General features: G+C 38.3%; 1 protein-coding gene across 1 annotated transcript; it reads right to left on the bottom strand.

Annotated features, from left to right (window-relative positions):
• Positions 1-3,670: 3,670 nt before the first annotated feature.
• Positions 3,671-26,891, bottom strand: LOC122113267 (mitochondrial poly(A) polymerase). The gene is made up of 9 exons (XM_042686251.1): positions 26,712-26,891; positions 19,497-19,669; positions 18,242-18,475; positions 16,267-16,491; positions 9,677-9,888; positions 7,405-7,631; positions 6,419-6,511; positions 6,256-6,329; positions 3,671-4,385 (listed from the first exon to the last, which is right to left on the bottom strand). The coding sequence occupies exons 1-9, from the start codon at positions 26,863-26,865 to the stop codon at positions 4,035-4,037; spliced, it is 1,743 nt and encodes a 580-aa protein (XP_042542185.1). The 5' UTR covers positions 26,866-26,891; the 3' UTR covers positions 3,671-4,034.
• Positions 26,892-27,450: the final 559 nt, after the last annotated feature.

Here is a 27,450-nt window from a genome sequence, read left to right as displayed (position 1 = left end):
ACCATGTTATGAAAACTAGAAACTGGGAGGTTGGAGGGAGCAAAAGTTTAAATATATTCATCCAGGAATAAATACAAAATGTAAACAATGACTTTAATATAGCTGACTCCACTGAATAAAAGTGGTTGGAAAACACAGATACCATAAAACATAAGCAATCACATTTAAAATATGATGTTTTTTAATACTCTGTGATTTTATGCATCCTGTATTATCATAGGACAACACAGGTGAAAGATGCTCTGTAGAGCAGACGTTTTCTGGGAGTTGCTCCATGGGAATTCCACAGAACAGTGTAATGTTTATATTCATTGGAATCTGTATCCACATGGAATTGAACACAGCATGCAAACCAAAATAAAGCCTTTCAAGTATTTAAAATAAATTTCCCAACATCCTATCAAGGTGAAAAATGATTTCTGGTCATGTTTTCATTCTAAGTATACATTTCAAAAAATTTCTCATTTATAAGGCTTTACATAATATCACATGTAAGTCACAACCTGGCACTTCCCATTGATAGCTTAAACCTCTACCAACTTTACTTTCTTATTAAAATACTAAAGACTTTTCTGGTATGTGACTTAGTCAGCTTCTGGACCTTAGTGTAGAACTGTCAGCCAAATTCTGTCTAACTTTATGATGGGATCTGTGGCACTCAACTTTGCTTTTAAAATGTAAAAGCTACTAGCTATCAACAGGTATTTATCCATAAACACTGCTCTAATTTTTATTATTCCTTTGCACAAAAATCCATCAATGATTACCAATTTTTTAAGCTGTATTTATCCTCCTTAACTTATATCTGGCAGTCTCCATATCTTGTTCAACTCTTAACTCCTCAGAGCATCCTAGCAAAACCTTCATCCCAGCATGGCTGGATCTCCAAGTCTCCAAACAGGATTCCCTTCTTTCTGACTCCAAGCCTTTCTCCAGAATGATAATCCCTTGAAGATTCCCCTACCTTGAGTGTCCCAGGCAGAAATGGTGTCTTCCTTTCTATGGCAGTTTGAACGCTCCAGGCACAATGGCATGATGCCACGCACACATAGCCAAGCTACATCTGCATGTCGTCTGGCTTTACTGCACATAGCTGCTAGGCTTGCCTACTTAAGACTTGTAAACACAGCCTTTCCCTCATGGCACCAGCAGGCTGGCAGGAATGGAATATGGCTATTCTTTGAAGGCCGAGGAAAAATGTAGGAACATGAAAAGATTCGGGCAGTAACTTTACTTCTACTCTCACCTGACTATGGAGGAAGAGCAAAAAAGAGCTCAGTCATTAACAACAGGAAGAATGTCTTATTCCAACTGTTCTTTCTCTTCTTTGGGATCAGTGATGGTTGGTAAATGTGATAGAATGCACACTGATGGAATGCACACTTTCCTAGAATGTCTTTGACTAATCCTCTAGTTTCTTTCTATTTTTTGTTCGAGACCAGGACTCAAATCTGATGCTTTCACTCATTGACCGGCATTCTACCAGTCATACCTCCAATCCCATCTGGTTTCTTAAAGATGGATAACAATATCCAGAATTAAAACTACAAAACTAGAAAACATGGGATGATACATGGCTGAACTAGGTAATCTCATATCAAAATTACTTTTGTATACTGAATAAAATTCATTGTAGAAGAAAGCTACTGAAAGGAAGGTCACCATAAATAGGTAGCAGATTGGGATGGGAATGTAGCTCAGTGGTAGAGTGCTCGCCTAGCATGCATGAAGCCCAGGGTTTGATTCCTTAGTACCACATAAACAGAAAAGGCCAGAAGTGGAGCTATAGCTCAAGTGGCAGAGTGCTAACCTTGAGCAAAAGAAGCTCAGGGGCAGTGCCCCAAGCCCTGAGTTCAAGCCTCAGGACTGGCAAAGAAATAAAAAGGTTTTTAAAAAATTAAAATAGGTAGCAGATAAAAAAAAAATTATGCAAGAGCTAGGAGAGTGACTCACATAATAGAGCTCCTGCCCAGCAAGTCTGAACTCTCAGTTCAAATCCCAGTACTGGAGAAAAAAAAAAAAAAGGAAAAACAAAAGAACATAATTTTTTCTTACCATTCTAATTCATTTTACTTAAGTAATAGCAAGGGCAAATAACTGTTGGTTTATCCATATGATACAGTTTTCAAAGTTACATTATAAGAAATATGTGTGTGGATATATATATATATATATATATATATATATATATATATATATTTGTTGATAGCCTGTGTTTCACTAACTAGAATTTAAAACTGTATTTTAAAAATTGCAGATTAAAATTCATCAGTTAAACCTCATCCTGAAAAGTAAAATTGACCTACAGTCAAGGTAGTCTTACAAAGAAAAGAAAATGCTCACACATTCACACACACACACACACACACACACACACACTCTCTCTCTCTCTCTCTTCTTGTGTTTATATAACCATTTTGAGGCAGTATTAAAAAAAATCTGATCAAATATATTAATAGAGAAAAAGAATTTCCCTTAATAACTCATAAATAGGTACTTTGAAAAGTTTCGAAATCAGTACTAATTTCTAGTGCAATAAAATAAACTTAACTGCAGAAGAAATGGAAAATGACTATTAGTTCCAAGACTGCCCTGTAACAGGAGACACTTGCTTGGCTAGCATGTGAGATGCAACAGCACAGCCACGTGGTCAGAGAACACACTTGCTTATAGTACTTCAGTTACTCAGGAGAGTTCAGTAATCCATGATTAAAAACTTAGAAGTACCATAAATCCCAAATTTGGATTCTGGATAAAGAAAATAATTACATATCTCAAACACTGAAAAGCATTATCTGGTGGCTGGGATGTAACTCGGGGCAGAGTGTCTAACATATACAAGGCCTTGAGTTTGATTGTCAGCAATACCAAACAATCAAGAAAACAGTAGCTAAATCTACAGTGATCTTGAATCAACAGATTAAGGTACATGATCCAGTCCTACAAATAGAAAATTCTAAACCATGAAATTCTATTTCAAATATAAAATTATTTAAAAAGACACATAATTACTACTAACCTATGTATACAAGTATATAAAACACAAGTGAAATTTGTATTTAGACTTGTGTCTAATTTATAAGGTATACAGTCACCTATTGAAACATCCCCCCAAATGTGAAAGTTATGGTAGCAAGCACTTCAGTACAGCACAATGACCCTGTGACATTACCCATGTGCCAGGCCCCTGCCCTAGAGTCTCACAAAAGGTGAAGTGGGCACAATTTTCGTCCCCATGTTACAGAAGAAACAGCCAGGCTTGGGGAGAATGAGCACTTGCCAAAGAGCCCAGCTGTCTCAAGTTGATGTTCACAAACACTACAATGACTAAATGACAAACACTAAAATGACTACATAAAGCATGTGAATGAACTGTATTTCTGTAAGCATCTCTTTCCTACAAGGAGAGGAGTTCCCAAAACCAAAGGGAGAAAGTTTTGAGAAAACCAGGCAACTGTTTAGTAGAAATAGATTTTATACCTACAGACAGAAAAACTACCCTTTAAAAAGACTTATCAGTATTTTCAAATATTGGACCTTGAATACCTTGAATGCAGTGAATGAAATATGCCTACATTTATGTTTTAAAAGCATAAAAAAACTAATTTTACTTTATGTATAAATAAGAGCACTTTGTTTAGAAAACAGAAAACTGCATATTACAAGAGTATTACCAAGTTCAGAAGCTTTATTGCATTCATTGCTGGTATATGTACATAACTAGAAGTCCTTTGAAATGCTTCCCAACCAGGGTCTGCCATGGATATCAACAATGATCTGATTCTAAGACTGATTTTTGCCATTAAGTGTGAAGTTTATTTGAAAGTTCATTCCAGTCTTTGCATTCCACTGCTGTGTTTGCTGTTCAATTAAATGCTGCCTGGGTATCACACTGGTCTGAATGAAAACGTCCAGAAATTGAGGCCAGGTAAAGGAGCCAATGAGGAGATGGAGAATAGATGACAGCTGCCTTGGAGAAGTCTACACCAGTCCTCCCTGGCAGGCCAGGGGCCAACTTCAGCCCTGCAGCCGAACTATGTCTGGGTATTCACGGTTCTTTCCCCATCGGTGCTGGCAGGATCTGCTGTATTGCCTTGTTTAATGGATTCTAGCAAGCTCCTTACTCTTTCACTTGTGGGCTTGTTCTTTGACCTCTTAGCATGAGATTTGCTGATTATGGAGGGTAACAGAAGGGCTGCCAGGCCCCAGGGCCTATCATCTGAGGAAGCTCGGTCTTCCTGATCTAAAATCCACGCACTTTCTCTGGCCAGATCTACAAATTTTTGCATCTGGCTTTGACTTACATTTTTGCTTACGTTGAGAGAAGTTTCAAAAGGATTCTGAATGTACAGAGGAGATGAATCAGGTTTATTTTGTTCCTTTCCCTACAGAAAGAATGAGCATATAAAGGGCTTGAATATCAAAATACCATAAAATACCAGTACTACCTTTACAAACTATTTCTTTCCTAAGAGAGCTGAGTATGTATGAATATTACATGAGTATGTATGTGTGTAGTTTATACACTATGTGGTTGGGTTTTTTTCCTTTTTCCTCCTGTAGTTTTGAGTATTCTTTGGAGAAAAAAATAGTTTAGGTTTATGATCTTTGACTAATGTCACCACCCAGGTGACAGGTATCTGGCCTAGGTCAAAAATAAAAATATTTTGTCACCAGGCGCCGGTGGCTCACACCTGTGATCCTAGCTACTCAGGAGCCTGAGATCTGAGGATCTCAGTTCAAAGCCAGCCTGGGCAGGAAAGGCTGTGACACTCTTATCTCCAATTAACCACCAGAAAACTGGAAGTGGAGCTGTGGCTCAAGTGGTAGAGCGCTAGCTTTGGGCTGAAGAGCTGGGGGACAGTTCCCAAGCCAGAGTTCAAGCCCCATGACTGACCAAAAAAAAAAAAAGAGTCAATAATCTACTTTTACCTAAAAAGGTAAGAGTTTAAAAAAATCAAAACAAAAAGGAAGAAAATAAGACTGAGCGAGTTATCATAGCTCTTACCTGTAATCCTAGCTACTTGGAATGGTTAGGGGGGAGTGTGGCAATTCAAGGACAGCCTGGGCAGAGAAATCCTTAGAACTCCACTTCAAAAAAAAAAAATCTGGGCATGGTGGCACACACATCTGTCATCCCAGCTAGGGTAGGAAGTGTAAAACAGGAGGATCATGTATCCAAGCAAATGTATCTCAAAATAACAAATATTAAAAAGAGTTGGTTCAAGTTGAAACACTTGCCTAGCCACTGGGAGGCCCTAGGTTCAAACCACAGTACTGGGAAAGGGAAAGGAAAAGGTGTAAGAGGAGAATCCCATATATCCATCCCAGGGGACCACGCAGAGGCAGGCAGGCACAGGAGAAAGATTATTATAAGGTTTATTAGAAGAGCCATATTTCCCCCAAGAAGGAGCACATGGCCTCCGTCCCCATGTAGCAGGAGGGTCTGAGGGAAAGGAAGTGAGGTAGATGGGAGTCCAGGTGGGTCTGGACTAAGAGAGGGAGGGGCCAGCTGTATGGAGGGAACTCCAGGAATGGGGGGGGGGGCCCAGGTCTGGGTGGAGCTAAGGACCAAAGGTAAGCATAATACCAACAAAAGGAAAAGGGAAAAGAAAAAGAGGCTGGGTATGGTATCACATGCTTGCAATCCCAGCACTGAGGAAGCTGAGATCTGAGGAACCCAGTTCAAAGGCAGCCTGGGCAGAAAGCCCATGACTCTTATCTCTAATAAAGTACTCATTAAAAGCCAGAAGTGGTGCTGTGGCTCAAGCAGTACAGAGCTAGCCTTGAGCAAAAGAAGCTCAGGAACAGAGTCCAGGCCCTAAGCTCAAGCCCTTGGACTGGCACCAAACAAAAAAATAAAACAAAGATGAAAATAAATTTATTTTTGAGACCTAATGAAAAATATATCTTTCACAATGGGAACCCAAATTCACAAAATTAGAATTCTTAAATAATAAATGGATTCATGAAAGAAGTGAGGACACACAAGTCCTCACCATGGCTTCTGAATATTTACATGTTGCCTGTGGTCACATATGAAAGAGGAGAAGATAACAGGCATACCACCATCCATAACCCCAGCACTGAGAAGTCACAGGCTCAAGAACAGTGAGGCCAATTTTGACCTGTTTTGGAAGGCTGTTCAGAATATAACTGTACATTTGAAAGACAACTGGTTAGAGTACTTCCAAAACCAGACTAGCTAAAATATTAATTAATACAGTGGAAACCCGATACTAAAACATTATTTACCTGTCGAATATTTATGGAATTTTTATTGAAAGCGAAATTGCCAAAATACTCAAAAAATTCCTTCAGTAGTAATTCTGCAAGACAATAAAATAAGGAAAATAAGAAATCTGCTTGAATGAAAAAAAGGAAAAAAAAGAAAAAGAAAAAATCCTAAAACAATTACCTAGTGTTTCTGTATTTCCTGAAGGTTTAATTTTATTCAAGTCACTAAGAAAGGTACAATTGTTGCCTTCTATTATACATTTATCTTCAGCACCTTCAATAAATAGAAAGGAAAAGTTTTCACATTTCACAGACATTACCTCCTTCACCCAAAGAATTATGAATTAAATAAATCAAACATATATTGTGCCCTATTACTGTTGCTATTTATAGTTAATAGAAATTAAAACTACACTACAAAAGATTTGAGGAATTATACTCATTATAGTGAAACCAACAATTACATTTTCTTTAGAACAGAATTATTGTCTAACAACTCAGCAATTCCGAATAATCTTCTGAATTAACCAGTTTTCTCACTGTAAATGAAAATGCATGAAGTTCCTATCTTTCACCAAACTAAATTATGACACATCTTTGTCCATACTTAAACTGACATCTCCATTTCTATTCCTAGGACTATTCTGTGCTTTGACCTGATAATGTATACATGACACAAACTGCACATTCTAAAAATCTTTTTTCAAACTTCCAGTAACTTCTAAAATACTCTAGTGACAATTCTCTAATTCAAAAGTAGTAACAAACTAGACCTAGATGTTCATATTTTTATATTCTCATTCGTATTTTTAGAGGTAAGCATTTTCCTAATTACTGATGAATACACAGCCTCCATAAACCACATATTCTAAGCTAGCTTTCACTAGAAAATGTACAGTATGTTCTTGGAACATAAATTCTGCTCTTCACAAATCTAAGCAAAGACATCTTCTATGCAAAGTTCTTGGGAGATGGTGGAAGCTTTATGAAGTATGGGAGTTATTGGGGATTAAAAAAAGCACTTAAATGTTAGAGTCACAAATTCACTTCTATTTAATTTTGGGCCTTAAAAATCAAGAAGACACATTATATGGCTTTGAGCACACAAGATAAATGTTTATATAATGTCAAGAAGAGAAGAGAGAGAAGGCTGCTCTTAAGTCTTACCTGCTAGGGATTTTAAGGAATCCAGGGTTGGAAGAATAGGAGGTGATCTTCTCTGGAGGAAGAAGATGACCATCATTGTAAGGGAGAAGTTCGTAATCCAAGCACCAGGAATACTACTTGTCAATGAGTGTGTACGAGCCCAGTGTCGTATACTAAACACCAAGGCTCTTACTCTTGAATCCAAGGCACCATAGATATAAAGAAGCTCTGAACTTTTCAAAGCAATCCTTTAGAAAAGAAAAACAAAAAGAAATTTCAAATTCCTAAATCCAGATCCACATCTTGGAACATAGCTAACTATCTCACTATATCTGAAAACATTCAGAATACCATGATTAATCATGCAATATACATTAGGATTAAATATATAAGCATTATGCATTTACAATATAAAACAATGTAAATGTTTGACTATCAATCATATTCAATACCACTGGAACATTTTTAAATTCTGATAATCACAATGTTCTAAAACTTACAAATTTTAAATCCAAGTTCCTAAACATGAGTTAAATGTGTGTGGACAGTGCTCTTCATAACTATTTCTAAAGACAAGCACATTGGTAAGTGTCTTTGTATATAAGTTCTACATCTTGTTTAGCTAGTCCTTTGGTAGACAAGTTAACTTAAACAGGAAAACATTTCACTCACTTGTCAAGAAAGCATTTAGTTGAAACTCTTACAGTATGTGAGATAGCCAAAATTATTTAATTCTAATATTTGTAAGAACAAAAGCTGCCTAAAGAATCAAACATCAGAGCAGGGACATGGGAGTACTGGGCCATGGTCACCAATACTGAGGAGGCTGACATGGGGGAAGGCTATCTGAAGTTCTATACCCATCTGCACAGCAGAATGAGACTCTATCTCTGTCTTTCACTCTCTTACATGCACACACAATAAATGAAAGAAATAAAAATTTAAAATTCAATTTTTAAAATTCAATTCCTACAGAATCATGTTTTGTAATTTCTAAAAGAACTGGCAGAGGGCACAAAATCATTTCCTAGTATTAACTGATGCTATCACTGAAGTGTCACCAAGCATCTACATCAAAGTTTCAAAAGAACAGAACATATGGTAAATAAATTCATAGTATCTAAGAATTTTGTACTTGTAAATAAAGCTAAGTTAAATATTCAATAGTAGCAATATATAAATGAATATTGTAAGCAATAAATAGTAGAAGCAATCTGATATGAAGAAACACTGCACAGTTACAAAAACCTAAAGAAATCACGTATAAACACATAATTTCTGAAGTAAATTTTTATAAACCTGTCCCAACAAGAAAATTATTATAAAAATGTCCTGTTTTAGACACTAATAATAAAATAGGAATACAACATGCATTTTTATTTTTATATTAGAATTTGGCAAGAAGCCATAGCCTGTACCCTGGGCTACTTGAGAGAAACTGGAAGTTCTTAACAGTAGCTCATTAGCTGAACACTTCAGTTTAACCAAAACTGTTCTAGGCTGAATTTTCAATTGTTTATTCTAGCAGGTAAGTGAAATCTAACAAGTGAGACTACCAGAATAAGAAAAAAGTCCTAAGTTTAGAAGTTTTCCCTATTCTGAACCTGGGGTACACAGTCAGAGTATAATACATCTTTGTCATCAGGTCACTAGAACTTGGTGCTAAGGACAGCACCAAGTCTTAAGCTGTTCAGACTACTTCTGCCCTAATCCAACACCATATGTCTCTGGTACTCAAAAGTTGGAGGTATCTCTGAAAAATTCCCAGGGCAAACTCAGGTTGCCACTTTACTTTTTTTTTTTTTTGGTTGGTCATGGGGCTTGAACTCTGAGCCTGGTGCTGTCCCTCACATCTTCAGCTCAAGGCCAGCACTCTACTACTTGAGTCACAGTACCACTTCTGGTTTTCTGGTGTTTTATTGGAGATGAGAGTCATGGACTTTGCTGCCATGGCTGGCTTTGAACCGTGATCCTTCCTAAGATCTTAGACTCCTGAGTAGCTAGGATTACAGGGGTGAGCCACCAGCACCCAGCTGCCACTTTACTTTCTAAGTATAATTTAAAAGATTATGATCATCAACAGATACATTTCTGCAATACTAATGATTTGCAGGCTACACAAGTAAGAACATATTCCACTGTTATATTAATAAACTGTCAATACTGACTCAATACATTATCATTTTGTTTAGGAAACTCCAAACTGCCAACAGCTATAACAATAATAACTCTTTAATCTCAGCTGATACTATATAACATTGACATTTACAACAGTAAACTTAAGAGATCATACCTATTGTTAGTAGTCAAATCACACTGAAATCCAGAGGGCTGGTAGGAAAATCTCACAAGTGGACACCGAGCATTTAGGATTTTTTGCAAGCCCACACAACCAGGACCAAAGTGGTCAAGGCATTCTCCTATCACAGACAGGATCTTCTGAGTTGCAATTCTTTCTGAAGGAACACTTTTCACTTGAAATTCCATCAAAAAATTTCCAACACTCTAAATAATATAAACATTTATTACAAGGATAATTTAGTACAAAGAAAAAAATTAATTTAACTTTACCATTATTAAGGTACTATACAAAGGGGTTACCACCTCATAAATCATTATGAGTACATTTCCTAAGTCATAAGAAACCTGTTTCTTTTTTGGACAATGTCACCCTTCCTTTACTTTCTTCCAATTTCTCTCTCCTTTTCCTGCCCACATGTTACACAGTTCATTTTCCACATAGTGTACACTGAATAGCATGATTGCATTTGTTGTAAAAAGGAATCTAATCAACTTTTTCTGAATTATTCCTGCCAAACAAACATATAAAATAACAATGTATGAATTCTTCATGTAAACATATCCAGAGAAACCTAAAAGATGTTTATTTGGTGATCTTATGTTTCTCTAGAATACATATGAAGTATATATATGCTAATTCCTTGAGTTTACATAGCTATCTTATGTATCACAGCATAGAATATACAAAACCACTTATTATATAAACTCTCTGAATAGACTCTGCCTTATCCTAGTTAGCCAATGCATTTCCATAGATACAATATAATATAAAACCACAACAGTAGGAGAGTATAAGCAAAAGGATAATACATGAAGAAGAGAAAACAGATTGCACAGGGACAGCCATGTACAGACATTATTTAGCAACATGAACTGAAAAGTACTCGGAAAGTCAAGAAATTCAAATTACCATGAGAAAAGGAACTAGATTCCTAGTTCATTCCTAAACTGAAGTAAATCCAACACAGATCAAAACTTCAATGAAAAAAGTACATCAGCAAAGTACTAGAAATAGAAAACAAGCAAATGTTTTAAGTATCAGATTATCAAAGGACTCTAAGTATGACCAAAAATAATAGAAGATGAAATAAGCATGACTGCATGAAAATCTAAAATATGTTAAAGCAAAGCACACTTTCACTACTCAATAAAAAGCAAAACAGCCACACAAAGGGCTTATTTATAAAGACTTTGTATTCTTCATAAGAAGGAAAAAACACACCAAATTTTTAAAGCAGGTAAAAAAAGATGAGTAAGAAATAAATATAGCTGATGTACACAACAGGAAAAAAAGATGCTCATGTTTTCTAGAAAGCAAAAAAGAAATTAAAACAGCAGTTAGGTTCTTCATTAACCAGTCTGAAAAAGACAAAAAGGGACACACTTCTTTTAGAAATATCTACTGAAACTTAAAATGCATACTACTGTGATGAGAAATTATTTCAAAGAATTTGCATACACAAATCAATTTATAGACCCATTCATTTCCTGCATCATTCATGTGACAGACACCTTTTCAACTCTTTCTGCCTTAAAAGACACTTTACTATTCTCAGCAGCCCCCTGCTCCTCTTCTAGCACTCACTCCTCCTAAAACATTCATGTTTACTATGAAATCTAGTCCCTTAGTTTCACCCATGTGGACCACTCCTGGTCAGCTAAGCACTACCACCAAGAGCTCTACTAGAAACAGGATTCAGAGGCAACCATGTGGCTGAAGTGTGTAAAGCAGAAAGTTTGGGGCAGATATGTTTATATGACAAGTATGAACAAGTAAAGAAGTGGAGGTAAGAAGAAAAGAGTGAAAAAGAAAAATAGAGCAAATATATAGAAATCCTAAGTTCTTGGTAGTTTAAATTTCCTAGCTCTAGTCCTTTCCTAATACTCATCTTCATTTCTAAGTCTAGGTTCTAGGACCGGGTCCTCTAGTTCTTTCTTTGGCTTATGCTGGTTTGGGTTGCTTTTAAGTTGTAACCTGCAAATAATTGTTTTAGGCCAGGCACCAGAGGCTGCAATCTGAAGAAGGTAGTTAAAAGCCAACCACGGTAGAAGTGTCTGTGAGAAAAGCAGAAGTGGCTCTGTGGCTCAAGTGGTAGAGTGCTAGCCATGAGCTACTTAAGTAGTTCACCATTTGTTAGATAATTAGAATGCTATCTTCTTTTCCTACTCTTGTTTCTATTTGTTCATGTTCTTTGGTTGCAAAATGCAACCAAAGCTGGGTGCCAGTGGCTCATGCCTGTAATCCTAGCTACTCAGGAGGCCGAGATCTGAGGATCACGATTCAAAATCAGCTCAGCTTGGGCAGGAAAGTCTGTGAGACTCTTATTTCCAATAAACCACCTGAAAACTGGAAATGGCTCTGTGGTTCAAGTGGTACAGCAATAGCCTTGAGCTAAAGAGCTGTGAGACAGCACCCAGGCCCAGAGTTCAAGCCCATGACTGACCAAAAAAAACCCCCAAAACCTATCAAAACCACTCTCCTCTATAAAATAAACAAAAACTAAAGCATTTCTCAGAAATAGCTAATAGTATTCACTATTCCTATAGCACTACCTAGTGGCAGATAATCTAATAAGGAAAAATAGAAAGGAAGCACACTATCCACACTAATTATTAGGAATTACTATCACCACTACGGCCTAAGTCTCCCAAAATGCAGAATCCTATTAGAAAAAGCAGAACTAAAGGAAAAAGCGAAGGCATGTTTTAGCTTAGAATCTTCTACTACAATGATCTTTGTGAGAGCTAAGCATCTTTCAAATGTGAAATTATGAATACTAGTTAGAATTGGCCATTTTGGTGAATGAACAAATGAGTTCATTTAGTCATTAGCAAAAAGTCTGGTTAGTATCTGTCCTACCCAAGACATCAGGTATGAAACATCAAATGGCTGACATATTATTCCTAACTCCTCTCAACTTAGGCTGAAGAACAAAACACAAAGAGTTATATATAAAACAAAATGAATTAAAATTAAAAAGGTATGGGGGGAGAAATCAAACATCAAAGAAAGATGGCTTTGTGAACTACATGAGTTTAAGAGGGCTTAAATTGTTCATTTTTTTTAAACTGTCAATGTTCTTATAATTGCAAAGCCATTATAATTAAATTTATATCTCAAAAGAATTGTTAAACATACTTTCAAAAAATCTTAAACAAGCAGTACATTTACAAGACTCTCCTAAGTTAAACCTACATATAAACTAATGTCCACTGGAGCAATGTTTTCTGGAAATGGGTTTTCCTAAAAATCTCTCAGCAATCTAAGAGCTAAGCTCCAACTAAGTTTCCAATTATTCTCTGTACTTCCAATAGAGTAAGACAATGTTGCCTGCTTGCACAATGGTAAGCTCCTTGGTTATTTAGTAATATTCTTCTAGCATGTACCAGTAGCTATTGGGTAAGCTGAGATACAGAGAACTATAGTTTGAAGCCAGCCTGGGCAAAAGTTTTCACAACCCAATCTCAACAGAAAAATGCTGGGTATGTGGTACATGCCAAGTATCTCAGCTAAGGCAGAAAGCATAAGAGGATAATGGTTCAAGCAAGTTAAGACAAAAAGCAAGACCCTTTCTCAAAAATAACCTGAGCAAAAAGAGCTGAAGGCAAGTCTGAAGTAGCAGAATATCTGCCTAGCAAGTGTCGGACCCTGAGTTCAAATCCCAGTACCTCAAAAAACAAAAACAAACACCAAAAACCTATCACACACAACCTATGTAACCCTTGCCAGGATCTCAATACAATTTTAAGCATATTAGTTTTTATACAACTGGCCCACTTAATTATGTTCTGTGTTCTATTCCTAGCTAGCTTAGTTCAGTAAGTATACACTGCACACATTAAGTGCCAGCAGCAGTACTGTGAGATAAGTAAACAATAGACATGGCCTGTGCTCTGCCCAAGCTCACAGTATAGCAGGTGTATGTAGCAGTAAGATGAACTCACTACACATGAGCCATGAAGAACCTGGAAACAGAAATACTAGCGAAACTTGAAAGAAAGAAGAGTTTGAATTTTGACTAAGGTTGAAAATAATGAAAAGATGATCCAGAAAAGTAGAGTCAGAAGGAGGCCTTGAAAAGCTGCCTATCAACAGTGGGGGATGGAAAGATAATCCTTCTAAGTAAAGGGACAGAATAACTGTTTAATCTTTCTATGCTATTCTCAAAGTGCCTCAGAATCCCAAATGAAGTTAAATGACCTAGCTCTAGAAAACTGTATACAAAGATGGAAGATGCACAATGAGAAATTATGATTTAAACAGGAGACAAATCATTTCAATACATGCTACAGAAAAGAAATTGTTTATAAGCTTGTGAGAACATCCAAACTGGGTATTAGGGTAAATCAGGGTTGACTGAAGAATAATCTCAAGCTGTCACAGAAGGACACAAGGGAGTACAACGGCAGCTAAACTTGAGGACCTATTAAAGGAATGCGTGACCATAGATAGAAAAGGCAAAAGAGGAGAAGAATTAAAAGAAGATGGCAAAGCTAAAATAGTACTAGCTAGTATCTGAGACATAGAAGAAATTTTATAAGGGCTCCAAAATAACATCTGCAGGGATGAATTAAGTTTTGAAACATCATTAACTTCAAAGAGTCAATTGAACATCCGCATAAACGTATCCACATGAAGACATATATTATTAGCTTGAAACATGAAAAACAATATAGCCATAAAAACCTAACATTTTATTTAAAAAAAAAAAAGGCTGTGATCAGAACGGCCATTCCAAGGCAATGTGGCCAATGAAGATCCTCAACCCAACAGAAAAAGTGGGGCCTGGCAGAGTGTTCCGTCGTCTCAGTTATAGCAAAAAGCATAAACAAGATGATCATACATAGTCCAGGACAGCCCAGACAAAAATGAGACCCCTTCTCAAAAATAACAGAGCAAAAGGGACGCAAGTCTGGTTTACATAGCAGCATACCTGCCTAGCAAGTGAGAGACTGAGTTTAAACCCTAATTAAAAAAAAAAAAAAAAGACTCAAAGACTGGGGTAAAAGCATTGTTATTTATAAGAGATAAACACAAAATAAAATAACAAATATAAAGGCTGAAAATAGCCGGGCACTGGTGGCTCACGCCTGTAATCCTAGAGAGGCTGAGATCTGAGGATCGCGGTTCAAAGCCAGTCCAGACAAGAAAGTCCATGGGACTCTTATCTCCAATTAAACACTAGAAAACCGGAAATGGCACTGTGGCTCAAGTGGTAGAATGCTGGCCTTGAGCTGAGGGACAGCGCCCAGGCCCAGAGTTCAAGCCCCACAACTGAGAACAAATAAAAAATAAAGGCTGAAAATAAAGAATATATGAGGGCAGACAGCAAATGACCATTTTAGCTAACAAAAGACAACTTAAAGAAGTATTTACAGAAATGAATTGGATGAAAAATTAAATCATCCAATATGATATAATCATACACTACATACTTATATGTAGTCTTTGAATAGAACTTCAAAAGAATTTTAAAGAGAAATTGACTAAAATCTGTGAGAAATGTTTTGTTAACTACATCACACAGATTAAAAACTAGTTCATCATAGTATTTAGTATACACTATGTGGAAAATGAACCATGAAACTAGTAGGTAGGAACAGGAGAGGGTAACTGAGAAAAAGTAAAGAAAGGGTGACATTGTTCAAAAAAGAAATGTACTTAACTGCATCTGCCTTATGAAATGGTAATCCCTAGGTATAACACCTTCACAACAAATTTTTATTTAAAAAAAATAGTTCATGGTCAAAATCAGAATATAATCTAAATGCAGAATCTATTATATACCTGAATAAAATTATTAACAAAATCCATAATCAAGAAACTTTTCAAGCGGAAAAGGTCAAATAATGTGATGTTAGGAAAATGAACCCTTAGATATGTAATTTAATGATTTTTTTCCTTTCATGCATTTGTTTCTAACGCATTTATAAGATTATCTCTTTGTAGCTTTGTATGTCCCTCCCCCACAGTATAACCCCTGCTTTCACTATATTTGATGTCAGTATAACTTGTGGAGGAGATGGGGAAAAACAAGTCGTTTAAGGATACAGGTGGACCTGTTGCAACAATGAGAAGTACAAGATGTCATGTCGAAAAGGAGCTTTACAATGTTGGTGGGGGGGGGGGGATTGGAGGGGGAGAAAGCGGGGGGGGGGGGGGGACTGGGGGGGAGGCTGGGAAGGGTAAACAAAGAGGAGGCTGCAATGCTTGAAAAGAAATGTACGCATTAACCTGCCCATGTAATTATAACCCCTCTGTACAGTGTGTTCACAAAAAAATAAAAATTAATAATAATAAAAAAAAGAAACTTTAAAATGCTACAGTATAGAAGTGGTGTTGTGGCTCAAAGTGGTAGAACACTACCCTTGAGCTGAAGAGCTCAGGGATAAGAGTTCAAGTCTCATGACCAAAAAAAGAAAAACACTGCAGTATTTTAAAGTCCACACAGTATTTTAGTTTGAGGATTTATAGCAAATAAGCCCTATTCTATTATCATGTTTACTAAGTAATTAATCCAAAGATGTCTCTTTTCTAATTAATTTTAAATTATAGCAGTATAAAGAAGAAATAAAATTTACCTTGTTAGTGGTGTTTTCTCTAAATTCATCTAGATCCAAAAACATGTCCAGATCACATCCTAACTTCCCAAAAGTGTTCACTGAGGAACCAAAGGGTCTTACTGTACAGCTGGGAAAATAAGCTGCTGCTATGTCTTCAATAAGGGAACAGGTAAGATAGCGGAGCTTAGTATTCTCCTCTGTGAGCTCAAATGCCTTCAGCAGATTGTTCAGCTGATCATCTACCTAGCTGGCCAAAATAAAACAACAAAACAGAGACAATGTAGAGGTCACAGAAAACAACCATCATTTTCTTCCTTTTTCTTTTTGAGCAGTCTGAGATCAAACCCAGGGCCTTGCACATTCTAGGCAAACAATGAATATTACATCCCTAACTCACAAAATAACTGTCCCCTTGCTTCCAAAGACCTAATAGCATATTTGAAATATGCCATGTTTCTCCTGTTTGCTCTTAAACTTTTAAAAAAAATTCTTTCAAAAGCACTGAGGAATGACAATAACAAATAAAAGTTGACTATAACAAAAGGTACTACTTTTCATAAATAATGAGGATAAAATATTGTTTTAGGTAAATTCAAGTGATAAAATGCTCAGGAAGAGGTCAAATATATACAAAACTACTCAGTAAAGAAAAGCAACATTAAAGGACAGGAGATAACTTGAGCAGCCATAGTTCAAGCAGTCAAGGCCCAACATCTCCCAATTCCTTATAAATAGCTCTGTACAGCACAGACTAAAATAATCAAGCCTTTGAAACTGTGCTAAAGGACATTTTTTGTTTTGTTTTGTTTTTTTATTGAGACAGGATCTTGGTACATAGCCCAGGCTGACCTGAAACTCACTATGGAATCCAGGCTGGCTTTGAATCTTTCAACCTGAACCTCCCAAGTGCTTACATGCGGGGCTGGGAAGGTAGCTCAGCGGTAGAGTGCATGCCTTCCAAGTGCTTACATGCATGTGACCCCCAAGTCTGGTCCTTAAGGTATATTTAAAGAAAGGTATTTAAAGTTCAACAAGATAACAAAAATTTCATTGCATCAAATTTTAAATCAATGTTGAAAATCATGAAAGCATTCAACTCAATTTTTTTTTAAGTACAGAGTAGAAATGAGAATTTTAAAAATTAATAAAACTAAAAGCATAGTACCTGGAGAAATAAAATCATAGATGACTATAAAGCCTAATAAAACTAGAAAAAGTTTGGCAAGTTTTATAGTATAAAAGGGGAACTTTTTTTGCAATACCACCATTTTTTTGTCATTTGTTGAAAACAGAAATAAAATCTGAATTATCCAAAAAGGCTAAAAACTTTGTTATCACTTCTGAGAAAAGAAAAAACAGGACACTAAGTAGGTAAGGCTACTTTTACTTTTTAATCAATATATTGTGTACTTTGACTTTTATAAAGCATCCACTTTTATCAACAGAGATATTAAACCTACAAAAACTTAAATTCTGAATGCAAGAATAGCTTAACAAGAAAAATTTATAAATGTCACAACATTAAATACAGAGCTAGGTGCTGGTGGCTTGCTCATGTCTACAATTCTACCTACTCAGCTGAGTATGACTGCTCAAAAGCCAGCCTGAGCAAGCAAGTCCATGAGACTCTTAGCTCTAATTAAGCACCAAAAAAGCCAGAAAAACTGTGGCTCAAGTCATAGTGCACTAGCATTGAGCACAGACACTCAGAGTTAGTGCCCAGGCCCTGCTTCAGGCCCCAACACTGGCACAAAAAAAGAAATACAGAGAAACCAAATAACATCTAAAATCACGTACAGCTTGTCAAGATAATCCCAAATGCCAAATCCCACATCTACTTGATACAATTCTCAGAAAGCTAGAAATGGAATGTTGTGAGTCCATCCTCACTACCCATCTTGGTAACTCCCACATATTTCTTAAGAACTTCTATAATATGTAAAATGATGTCATGCATACTTTACAAGTTGAGTAAGTATACCTATAAACTTACACTTTCTGCATAATAAAGTACGTCGAAAAGTTTCTTGTTTGTAGGAGGCACCTGACTGCTTATCTTTACACAGGACTGTTCGGAACTCTGGCTGGATGGATTTCTCTGCCTCAGACTGAAGAAACGCGATCGAAATGGAATCGCAGCTTCTGTGCTTAGGCTTGGAGTATGACTTCCATGCCTCAGTGAATCTACGCCATCCTTCTGACAAAATTCCACAAGCGCATAAAGACCCTGTACCCAAAACATAAAAAAAAACAGGACACATTTCACAATACACACTGAGTATGACAGCCTCAAAACAATTATCAGAATACTACAAAATGTAATTTTTTTAATTTTATGAATGATATAATTCTAATGTAAGCACTGGTTTTTCCCACTACAAGAATAAGGAACACTAGCCGGGCACTGGTGGCTCATGCCTGTAATCCTAGCTACTCAGGAGGCTGAGATCTGAGGATTGCGGTTCAAAGCCAGCACGGGCAGGAAAGACTGTGAGACTCCTATCTCCAATAAAAACCACCAGAAAACCAGAAGTGGCGCTGTAGCTCAAGCGGTAGAGTGCTCGCCTTGAGCTGAAGAGCTGAGGGACAGCGCCCAGGCCCAGAGTTCAAGCCCACAACCAACAAAAAAAAATAATAAGGAACACTATAAAGTACTATCAGTCAGGAGAAACCAAAACAAAATAAAAAAATCAACAAGAAGAATAGATTTCCAGCCCCACCCCCAATGGGCTTTATGTAAAGCACTGGGCTAATGCTATTCAATAATAATGATTTATAATGGGAACAATAACAAATTATTTATAATTCTAAAGCACTACTATAAGGATTTCTACTCTTGAATCTAAAAAAATAAAAACAAAACCTCATTAAGGAAATATAAAGCCAGGTATAATGCTATGCTGCAAAACCCCTAATCCCAGCTACTCAGGAGGCAGAGGCAGGATTATGAGCTCCCAAATTCAAGGCTATCCCAAGCAAAGTTAAAAGACCCTCTCAGAAACAAACTAAAAGCAAAAGGGCTGAAGATGTAGCTCAAGTGGAGATGAGACTCATGCTTGAAGCATGAGCCCCTATGCTTCTATCACTAGTACACAAAACAAATAAACACAACACCATAGATAAGGAAAGATATGTCAGAAGAGACCCTGACTTATACTGCAAAGGCAACAACAAAACATACAACAACCAAAAATATCCTTCAAAACCATGATCACTGACTGAGTTGGATTATTTGCTGAGATACGTACAAAGCTTTCATAGAAGAAATGATTTTTAATAGGTCCATGTTGAGATAAGTATTTGAGAAACTTTTTTTCGCTGATTTTATTAGGACAATGTATTAAGGCAGTCCGCTGTGCCTGTTCTCGTCTTTCTTTCTGCACCTCAGAGAATCTCTTTTTGGGAGTCTTGTCTTCAGTGCCTACAAATGAAACAAAAATAAGTATTTTCTGTCTCATACACATAATACATGCATGTAAATTTTAAAACATTTTGATAACATATAGAAAGATTGTATGCGAATAAAATAAGTTCATTCTTGGGGGTTGGAGGGGGTAGGTGGGGAGATGGCAAGGGATGGGAAGGGGAAACAAAGGAGGAGGCAACAATGCTTGATAAGAAATGTACTCATTACCTTGCCCATGTAATTGTAACCCCTCTGTACAGTATTTTCACAATAAAAAAAAAAATAAGTTCATTCTAATGCCTTACTTCCTCTTCTCTTCCTTTAAGGCTTGTTCAGATATATTATTTTCAGTGTTCACTGTATTTTTCGCCAATGGCTCTCATTAAAACTATTCACTTCATCTGTTTTTTGACTGACCAGGCCTGAACAAAGTTCCACTGGGTTGGAAAAGCCAACCACAGTGCTGAACAGTTCCACTAGATCAAAAAAAAAAAAAAAACCAGGAGAACAAAAACACTCATTTAACACTTCAACAAACACATCCACACATAGCCTAAAGTAAATGATTTCAAGCCTGAGTATGATGAAAGGAAGAACTTGGAAGGTAAAGAGTTTAGGAGTAACAAAGTAATTATGAAGGAATTGTTCTTTGATGAGGTCCGGTCAGAAAATTAACACCAAGTTGCTCTACATCCATGGTTGCTATCCAAGAACTCTTGACAATTTCACTAAGGAAACTAGGCTTCTTTTTTTCTTTTTCTTTCTTTTTTTTTTAACCTAAAACAATCTAGTGCAACTAGTTTTACAAACCTAGGAAATAAAGACAGGTGCTGTGACAGTCAAGAATGAAACACTAATCATCCACTTGCCACAAAAGGAAAATCAACAAAGAACTAAAGTAAACTACGAGAAAAAGAACCAATCAAGTTCTAAGAAAACATTACAGCCAACAGTATTTTTTGGCAGATGGGGGGAGAGTCTCACTAAGTAGGCTAGCTGGTCTCAAAACTCAAAGGATCTTCCTGTCTCCACCCCACCCTGCTGAGATTATAGCTATATATCACTACCACACCCAGCTAAACCTTTAAAATGTATTTATTTATATCCATTCATTCATTCATTCATTGCCAGCACTGGGGTTTCAACTCAGGACCCTGATCAGTTTGCTTGCTTGGCTGATGTTCTACTACTTGGTACACACCTCTAGTCTGGCCTTTTGCTGGTTATTCTGGAGATGGAATCTCTTGGGATTTCTCTGCCCAGGCTAGTTTTGAACTGTGAACCTTCAGATCTCAGCCTCCTGAGTAGGAAGGATTACGGGCATGAACTTCTAGTGCACAAATTTTAGTTTTGGGGTTTTTTTTTTTTTTTTTGGGGGGGGGGGGTCCGGTCATGGGGCCTGAACTCTGGGCCTGAGCACTGTCCCTCAGCTCTTCAGCTCAAGGCTAGCGCTCTACCACTTGAGCCACAGTGCCACTTCCAGCTTTTTTCTTTTTTCTTATGTGGTGCTGAGGAATCGAACCCAGGGCCTCAGGCATGCAAGGCAAGCGCTCTACCACTGAGCCACCTTCCCAGCCCTAGTGCACGAATTTTAAATAACTCTTATTTTCCCCAAGACATTTAACTTCTAGTTGGGTAGCTCTGTGATTCCTTTCAGTCTGGAATCATAGATGCCTGAAATTACAAACCACCAATTCTGATCAAAACTCTTAACAAAGTTTCAAAAAGACTAAATAGAGCAGAAGAAATAACTGACAAGGAAATAAGGAGAATCTTTTCTCCTTTTCTCTCAAAAAGCTGTAAAATTGATGGATCAAGGAAATACTACAACATAGATTTCAGCAAGGTCCTTTCAAGGACAAGACAGAAATAACAGGTTAAAGACAGTAGGAGAGCTGCTAAGCCTCAAACTGCTTCTTTGTCCACCCAGAAACAAGCCTCTAATGACACACTGGGAACTTGGACCATGATTTGCTCATTATTTTCAGCCAGTGACCCAACACCTAGAAATGACTCAAGACTGTCATAAGGCTGAAAATAATTTTTAAGTATGTGACTTCCTTTCATTACCAATGCCTGTTTTTTAACATTAATCTCTTACTTAGGCCTATGTCACAATACTTAGTCTCCATTATTCTAGTTTTGTCCTTCTCAAGCAATCCTCCATACTGCTGACAATGTGGTCTTTACAATAAGGTTAAAAAAAAAAAAAAAGCCTCTGACTTGTCTACTGGCAGAAAAGGCCAGTACTGGGGTTTGAACTCAGGGCTTCAACTTCAGGTATGAGCCACAAATGCTGGTTTGAAGATCCTTTAATAACCCATGGTCTTTAAGACCATACCATGTCTAAACTCTGCAGCTGCCATCTTTGTTACATCTCACCTCTTCAACCATTTTCTACCATTTCTGCTTCTTGAGCTTCTCATATACAATAATGTATACACAATACTCTCACATACTATGAATTCCTTGTCTTCATCTCTCTGTTGGAATGCCCATCTTCTCGTTTTCTGTCAGGAAAACTCCCATTCATTCTCCAAATTTTGCTCAGGTGTGTGAAGACTTCTGCCCCCTCCATGGTAGTCTCTTCCACCTCTGTATTCCCTTACTTTTGCATCTATGAAGGAATGCAACCCATAGTATTGTTACAAACTTATTTAATTTTAAAATGGAAGAAATCTTCCATGTTGAGCTCAGAGTCTACTCTACTCTTCCTCAATTTCTCAGTCCACTGAGTGCCCCCTTTCTATCAGTCCTACTTCCTTCTTTCTTATTCTTCAGGCTCTACCTGAACCACTCACCACTCACTTTCTCTCTCACTTGGAATACTACTGACATATTCTTGTCTTTGATTTTTACTGAGTCTGGCAAATGTCAAGTATTATTGTAAAAAACCAAAGTAAGTGGAAATATGTCTGTGTGATGTAAAAGTATAAATTCTTCCTACAGATCTCTTACTCTTATAATATTTAGCTGTTAAGCTTGGTACTTACCTCTCCAGACATTTCCAAGGCATATTAAAACAAAATAAAGACAAAGGATTTAATGAAGAAAGTTAACCTTGCAGAAGTTTAATCTGATAAGAACATGGAGAAGGTTTAGCTAGCTATTTGAATAGGCCTGTTTACTCATCTACAAAATGGAATGAAAACTTTATCATAGATACAGTAGAGATTTACAGCCTAAAAAACAAATACAAAAACGAAACAGGCAGAATACCTACAAACTGAAGGCTGTCTTCAAAAACAATATTATTACCTTTTCTTTAAGCAGTACTTTATAATCCCCACAACTTTTCTGAATCTCCTAATTTTTATTTTTTTGTCAGTTGTGGGGCTTGAACTCTGGGCCTGAATGCTATCCCTCAGCTCGTCAGCTCAAGACTAGCGCTCTACCACTTGAGCCACAGCGCCACTTCTGGCTTTCTGGTGGTTTATTGAGGATAAGAGTTTCACGGACTTTCCTTCCGGGGCTGGCTCTGAACCGTAATCCTCAGATCTCAGCCTTGGCTAGGATTACAGGCGTAAGCCACCAGCACCTGGCTCATAATTAAAAAAAAACTTTTAAGATAGGCAAGTATCAATGCAGAAAAAAAAAAAAACTGTACAAATGCAAATAAACTAGACATCCTCCAATAGTGGTAAGCTGCTGTTTAGCAGCTGGCACTTGTCACTTGTTATTCTGGTAACAGCACACTTCTGCTTTATTTTTTTGCCAGTGCCAGGGCATGAACTCAGGAACTAGGCACTGTCTTTTGCTCAAGGGTAGCACTCTACCACTTAAGCCACAGTGCCATTTCTGATATTTTCTGTTTATGTGGTACTTAGGAATTGAACCCAGGGCTTCATGAATGCTAGTCAAGTACTCTACCACTGAGCCACCTTCCCAGCTCTACACCTTTGCTTTTAAAAAGACAAAACAAGATACTCTGTGGCTGTGGAGCTGTCCTTCTGGTAGACTATGATTATCACATGATTTTGGATACTTCCTCTTGGTCTAGTAAGTGAGCACAGAACCAAACCAAAGCTTCTTGTGGTTTTGCAAATTCAAGTTAGAAGAAACCATTTTATTTTTCCCTGTAGAGAAAGCTTTGAAACTGTATACAGGGATCATGGCTACTATCACCACCTCTACCAATCTCCCACAGAAGAATTTGATACTATAAAATCACAAGCCAAAGCTGAGAAGACCAACACCTCACTCTGACTCCATTAATGGAGTGGTTTAAGGCCCACCCTCCAGTTACATGGGGTGCTACATCCTCCACATTCTACTTAAGCTACTTTTGTCACTGCATCCAAAGAACCCATTCTCTTAATACTATAGCTCTTTTCATTACTTTTATGAAAGTTATGTCAAAACAGACAGGAATGAGAAATTAGGTTTCACCTGATTATTTTTTACCATTATAGTTGGAGCTAAAGTAGAACTGGCTGACTTACGATATACTTTTACTAGAAAATGTTACTGTCAGGCTGGGAATGTGGCGTAGTGGTAGAATGCTTGCCTAATATGCATGAAGCCCTGGGTTTGATTTCTCAATATACAAACAAAAAAAGTTTGAAGTAGCACTGTGGCTCAAGTGGCAGAGTGCTAGTCTTGAGCAAAAGTAGTTCAGGGACAGTGCCCAGGCTCTGCGTTCAAGCCCCAGGACTGGTCAAAAAAAAAAAAAGTTACTGTAAATGTTTTGACAATGCATTCTTAAACTCACTGTCACAAATACTGTTCTCGTATAATTTGTGGAGGGAAGGGAAAAAACAAATTGTTTAAATAGGGATACAGGTGGACCCATTGCAACAATGAGATGTACAAGTCCTTATGTCAAAAATGAACTTTACAACTTTGGGGGGGGGGGGGGAGAAGGACTGGGTGGGGGAGGGGGAGGATGGGAAGGGGAAACAAAGGACGCTACAATGCTTGATAAGAAATGTATTCATTATCTTGCCCATGTAATTGTAACCCCTCTATACAGTATTTTCACAATAAAACAAAAACAAAAAAAATACTGTTCTCATGCTCATTGAAAAAATGAATCTCAAGTCCCTTTAAATTATAGAATTACATGTCTCTAAATCAGAGTAAGATAGTTATTCTCTTCCCTTTTGAGCATTTTTAATGAGTCTCTGATTAAAAAGTTGTATTTTCATGACACTAAATGAAATATTTCCTTAGAAAAGAAAAGCAACAAGGCTTGTAGGAAGTGAAGAAAGCCCTGAAGTCAGAAGGGGGTCAACTGTTACTGTTGCCCCTGGATACACAGAACAAAGCTGGCCACTTGCACTAGCCTGTTTTCTCATCTATAAAACAGAATAGCAGCTGAGAGCCAGTGGTTCATGAACACCTATAATCCTCACTACTTAAAAGGCTAAAATTTGAAGACAGAGGTTAGAAACTAGCCTAGACAGATAAATCCACAAGACTATTTCCCATCAACCAGCAAAAATCTGGAACTGAAAGCATGGCTCAAGTGGTACAGCACCAACCAGAGTGGAAAAAGGTGAGCTACAGCATGAGGCCCTGAGTTCAAGCCCCCAATACTTATACCAAAAATAAATAATAAATAATAATGGTTTGGTTTGTGTCTCAAAAAGCATATGAAATATTCTCAAACTTATGGCACTATTCAAAGGCTAAATTAAATAGGTTCTTTGGCAGATTTCCCATACAAATTTGCAGGGTTACTTTAAAATTTTCAAAAGCACCTTCTACTAAACACAATCCAGTATCTCAATATGATGTCATATAAAATAGTATTTCTCATTCCCTGTCAATATCAGTCTTTCGCAGTCTGATGAAGACAGTGGTTTATTTTAGGGGAAAATATATTCTTCATTTAGTATACTTAGACATGTTCATTGAAATAACTTTGCTCTTAAAAACTATTGCTCCAAGAATCAGAAATCAATAAATACCTTCTGTTTGGCAGTTTGGGTCATTATCTAAGCTATAAAAAGGAACACCAAGAAGCTGAAGCAGGTCTTGAGAGTGGGTGGAGGCTAATGGGAGGGGAACCAAGAGATATAAAGAGCCAGACAAGTGGTAGCGTGCTAGCCTTCAGCTGAAGAGCTGAGGGGCAGCTCCCAAGCCCAGAGTTCAGGCCCCACGACCGGACCAAAAAAAAAAAAAAAAAGAGCCAGAGTACTCAATGAACCTATGTGCAAAGTGAACTAGGGGGATGAGACAGATGAAGGCAGGGACAGAATGATGGAAGGGGGTACACATAAGAGGGCATGTTAAATTGAAACCCCTTGATCAAATTATATGAAGAAAGCAATAAAGACTATATATATATACTGAAAGGCCGGGCAAGGGTGGCTCAGGCCTGTAATACTACTCTGGAGGCTGAGGTCTGAGGATCGGTTTGAAGCCAACCAGCCAGGGCAGGAGAAGTCCCTGAGACACTTATCTCAGATAAATTACCAAAAAAAAAAAGCTGAAAGTGGAGCTGTGGGGTCAAGTGGTAGGGTGCCAGCCCTGAGCAAAAGAAGCTCAGTCAACCACAGAGATCTACGTGGTGTGACCCTGCACGAAGTGACTCGGCTGTTTGAGAATCGGTCTAGATAGATCTTCCGAGACTGAGGAACTGTACCTACCACACGCAAGCTCTGGGCCACGCCAAAGAGAGAGAGAAGGAGGAGGAGGGGAGAGGGGACAGGGGAGGAGACTGACTCAAAGCAGCAACCAAGCTTAGAACGTCTGCAGGACGACTGGCTGCAAACCGGTTACCAAAAACATCGTGCTCCAAAGGGCCAGAGGAAGACGCAAGAACCGGAGTCCTCCTCCTGAGGGCCGGGAAGGCAGGGCGGCGCCTACCCGGCCGGTAACGACACTCGCTAGGAGAGCACCGCGGGAGAGAGGGCCGCTGACCAGGACCGCAGAGGACTCCCGCCCGGGAGCTCGGCTCGGAGCGCCGCCCGCGCCCGCCCGCCCGTCCGCGCCCGCGCCCGCCCGCCCGCGCCCGCGCCCGCCCGCCCGCCCGCCCGTCCGTCCGCGCCCGCCCGCGCGGCCCCGCCTGGGCCCTTCCCCTCCCGCCGCGGGCCGGGCCTCGCGCCCTCACCTGGGACCTCGCTTCCCGGAGGCTGCTCGTCCCTCCCGAGGTCCGCGGCCGCGGGTCCCGCGCTACTGACAAGCCTGAAAACAGGGCGGTGGACTCGACCTCTCCCAGAGCACAGGGACCAGCGGGTCAGCAGACCCACGCCGCGAGCCGCCATGGCAGCAGACAACGCGGACCCCAGAGGTCGGCGAACTTCCGCGCAGGCGCTGTGAGACTGGGGGCGGGGTTGGGGGGGAAATGACAGGAAGCAGCATGGGTCAAACTAGGCGAAAGACGTTCCATTTCTGAAACGAGAGAAGGCATTCGAAGTTTAGAACGGTAATCCTTCACCTCCGCCTCACAAAAGAGGAAAGTTTCCATCACGTTCTATGAATGATCATCTTTACGGAGTTCGGCTTACTTGTTCAGTTCAATAATTTTACAGAAGGAAAAATAAAAAGAATGAGTGCTATGAGTACAGAAGATGAGTTTAGGACACCGTGATCTTTTGAAAATGGTGCCATCCTTGTGGGCTTGCATCACCTAAATATGTATATGACTGGCTCAGCTTTGTTTGTTTGTTTGTTTTGATGTAGTTGCTCCACAGGTTGATGGCTGGGTTTGGAATATGTCAGTTTCCCAACACCTCAGCCCCAGCCATTTCTACCTGTTTCTAAGGAGTAGAATAACTGATAGGACTACATCCCTTGGACCACATTCCTTCACTCAACCTCATAAAACAGGAAAGAGTCAACAAAATGCC

Source organism: Dipodomys spectabilis, unplaced genomic scaffold, assembly GCF_019054845.1.
Source record: "Dipodomys spectabilis isolate Male_0828 unplaced genomic scaffold, ASM1905484v1 ptg000096l, whole genome shotgun sequence".
NCBI classification, from domain to species: domain Eukaryota; kingdom Metazoa; phylum Chordata; class Mammalia; order Rodentia; family Heteromyidae; genus Dipodomys; species Dipodomys spectabilis.
Note: the sequence above shows the minus strand (reverse complement) of the source record. Positions and strands in the feature narration are given on the sequence as shown.

Coding starts and splice junctions, on each gene's coding strand:
- LOC122113267 (XM_042686251.1), bottom strand. CDS start 26,865: ATGGCGGCTCGCGGCGTGGGTCTGCTGACCCGCTGGTCCCTGTGCTCT. Junction 16,492..18,241: donor TACTTTATTATGCAGAAAGT/GTAAGTTTATAG, acceptor TTGGCCAGCTAG/GTAGATGATCAGCTGAACAA. Junction 4,386..6,255: donor ATTCCATAAATATTCGACAG/GTAAATAATGTT, acceptor TTCTTTCTGTAG/GGAAAGGAACAAAATAAACC.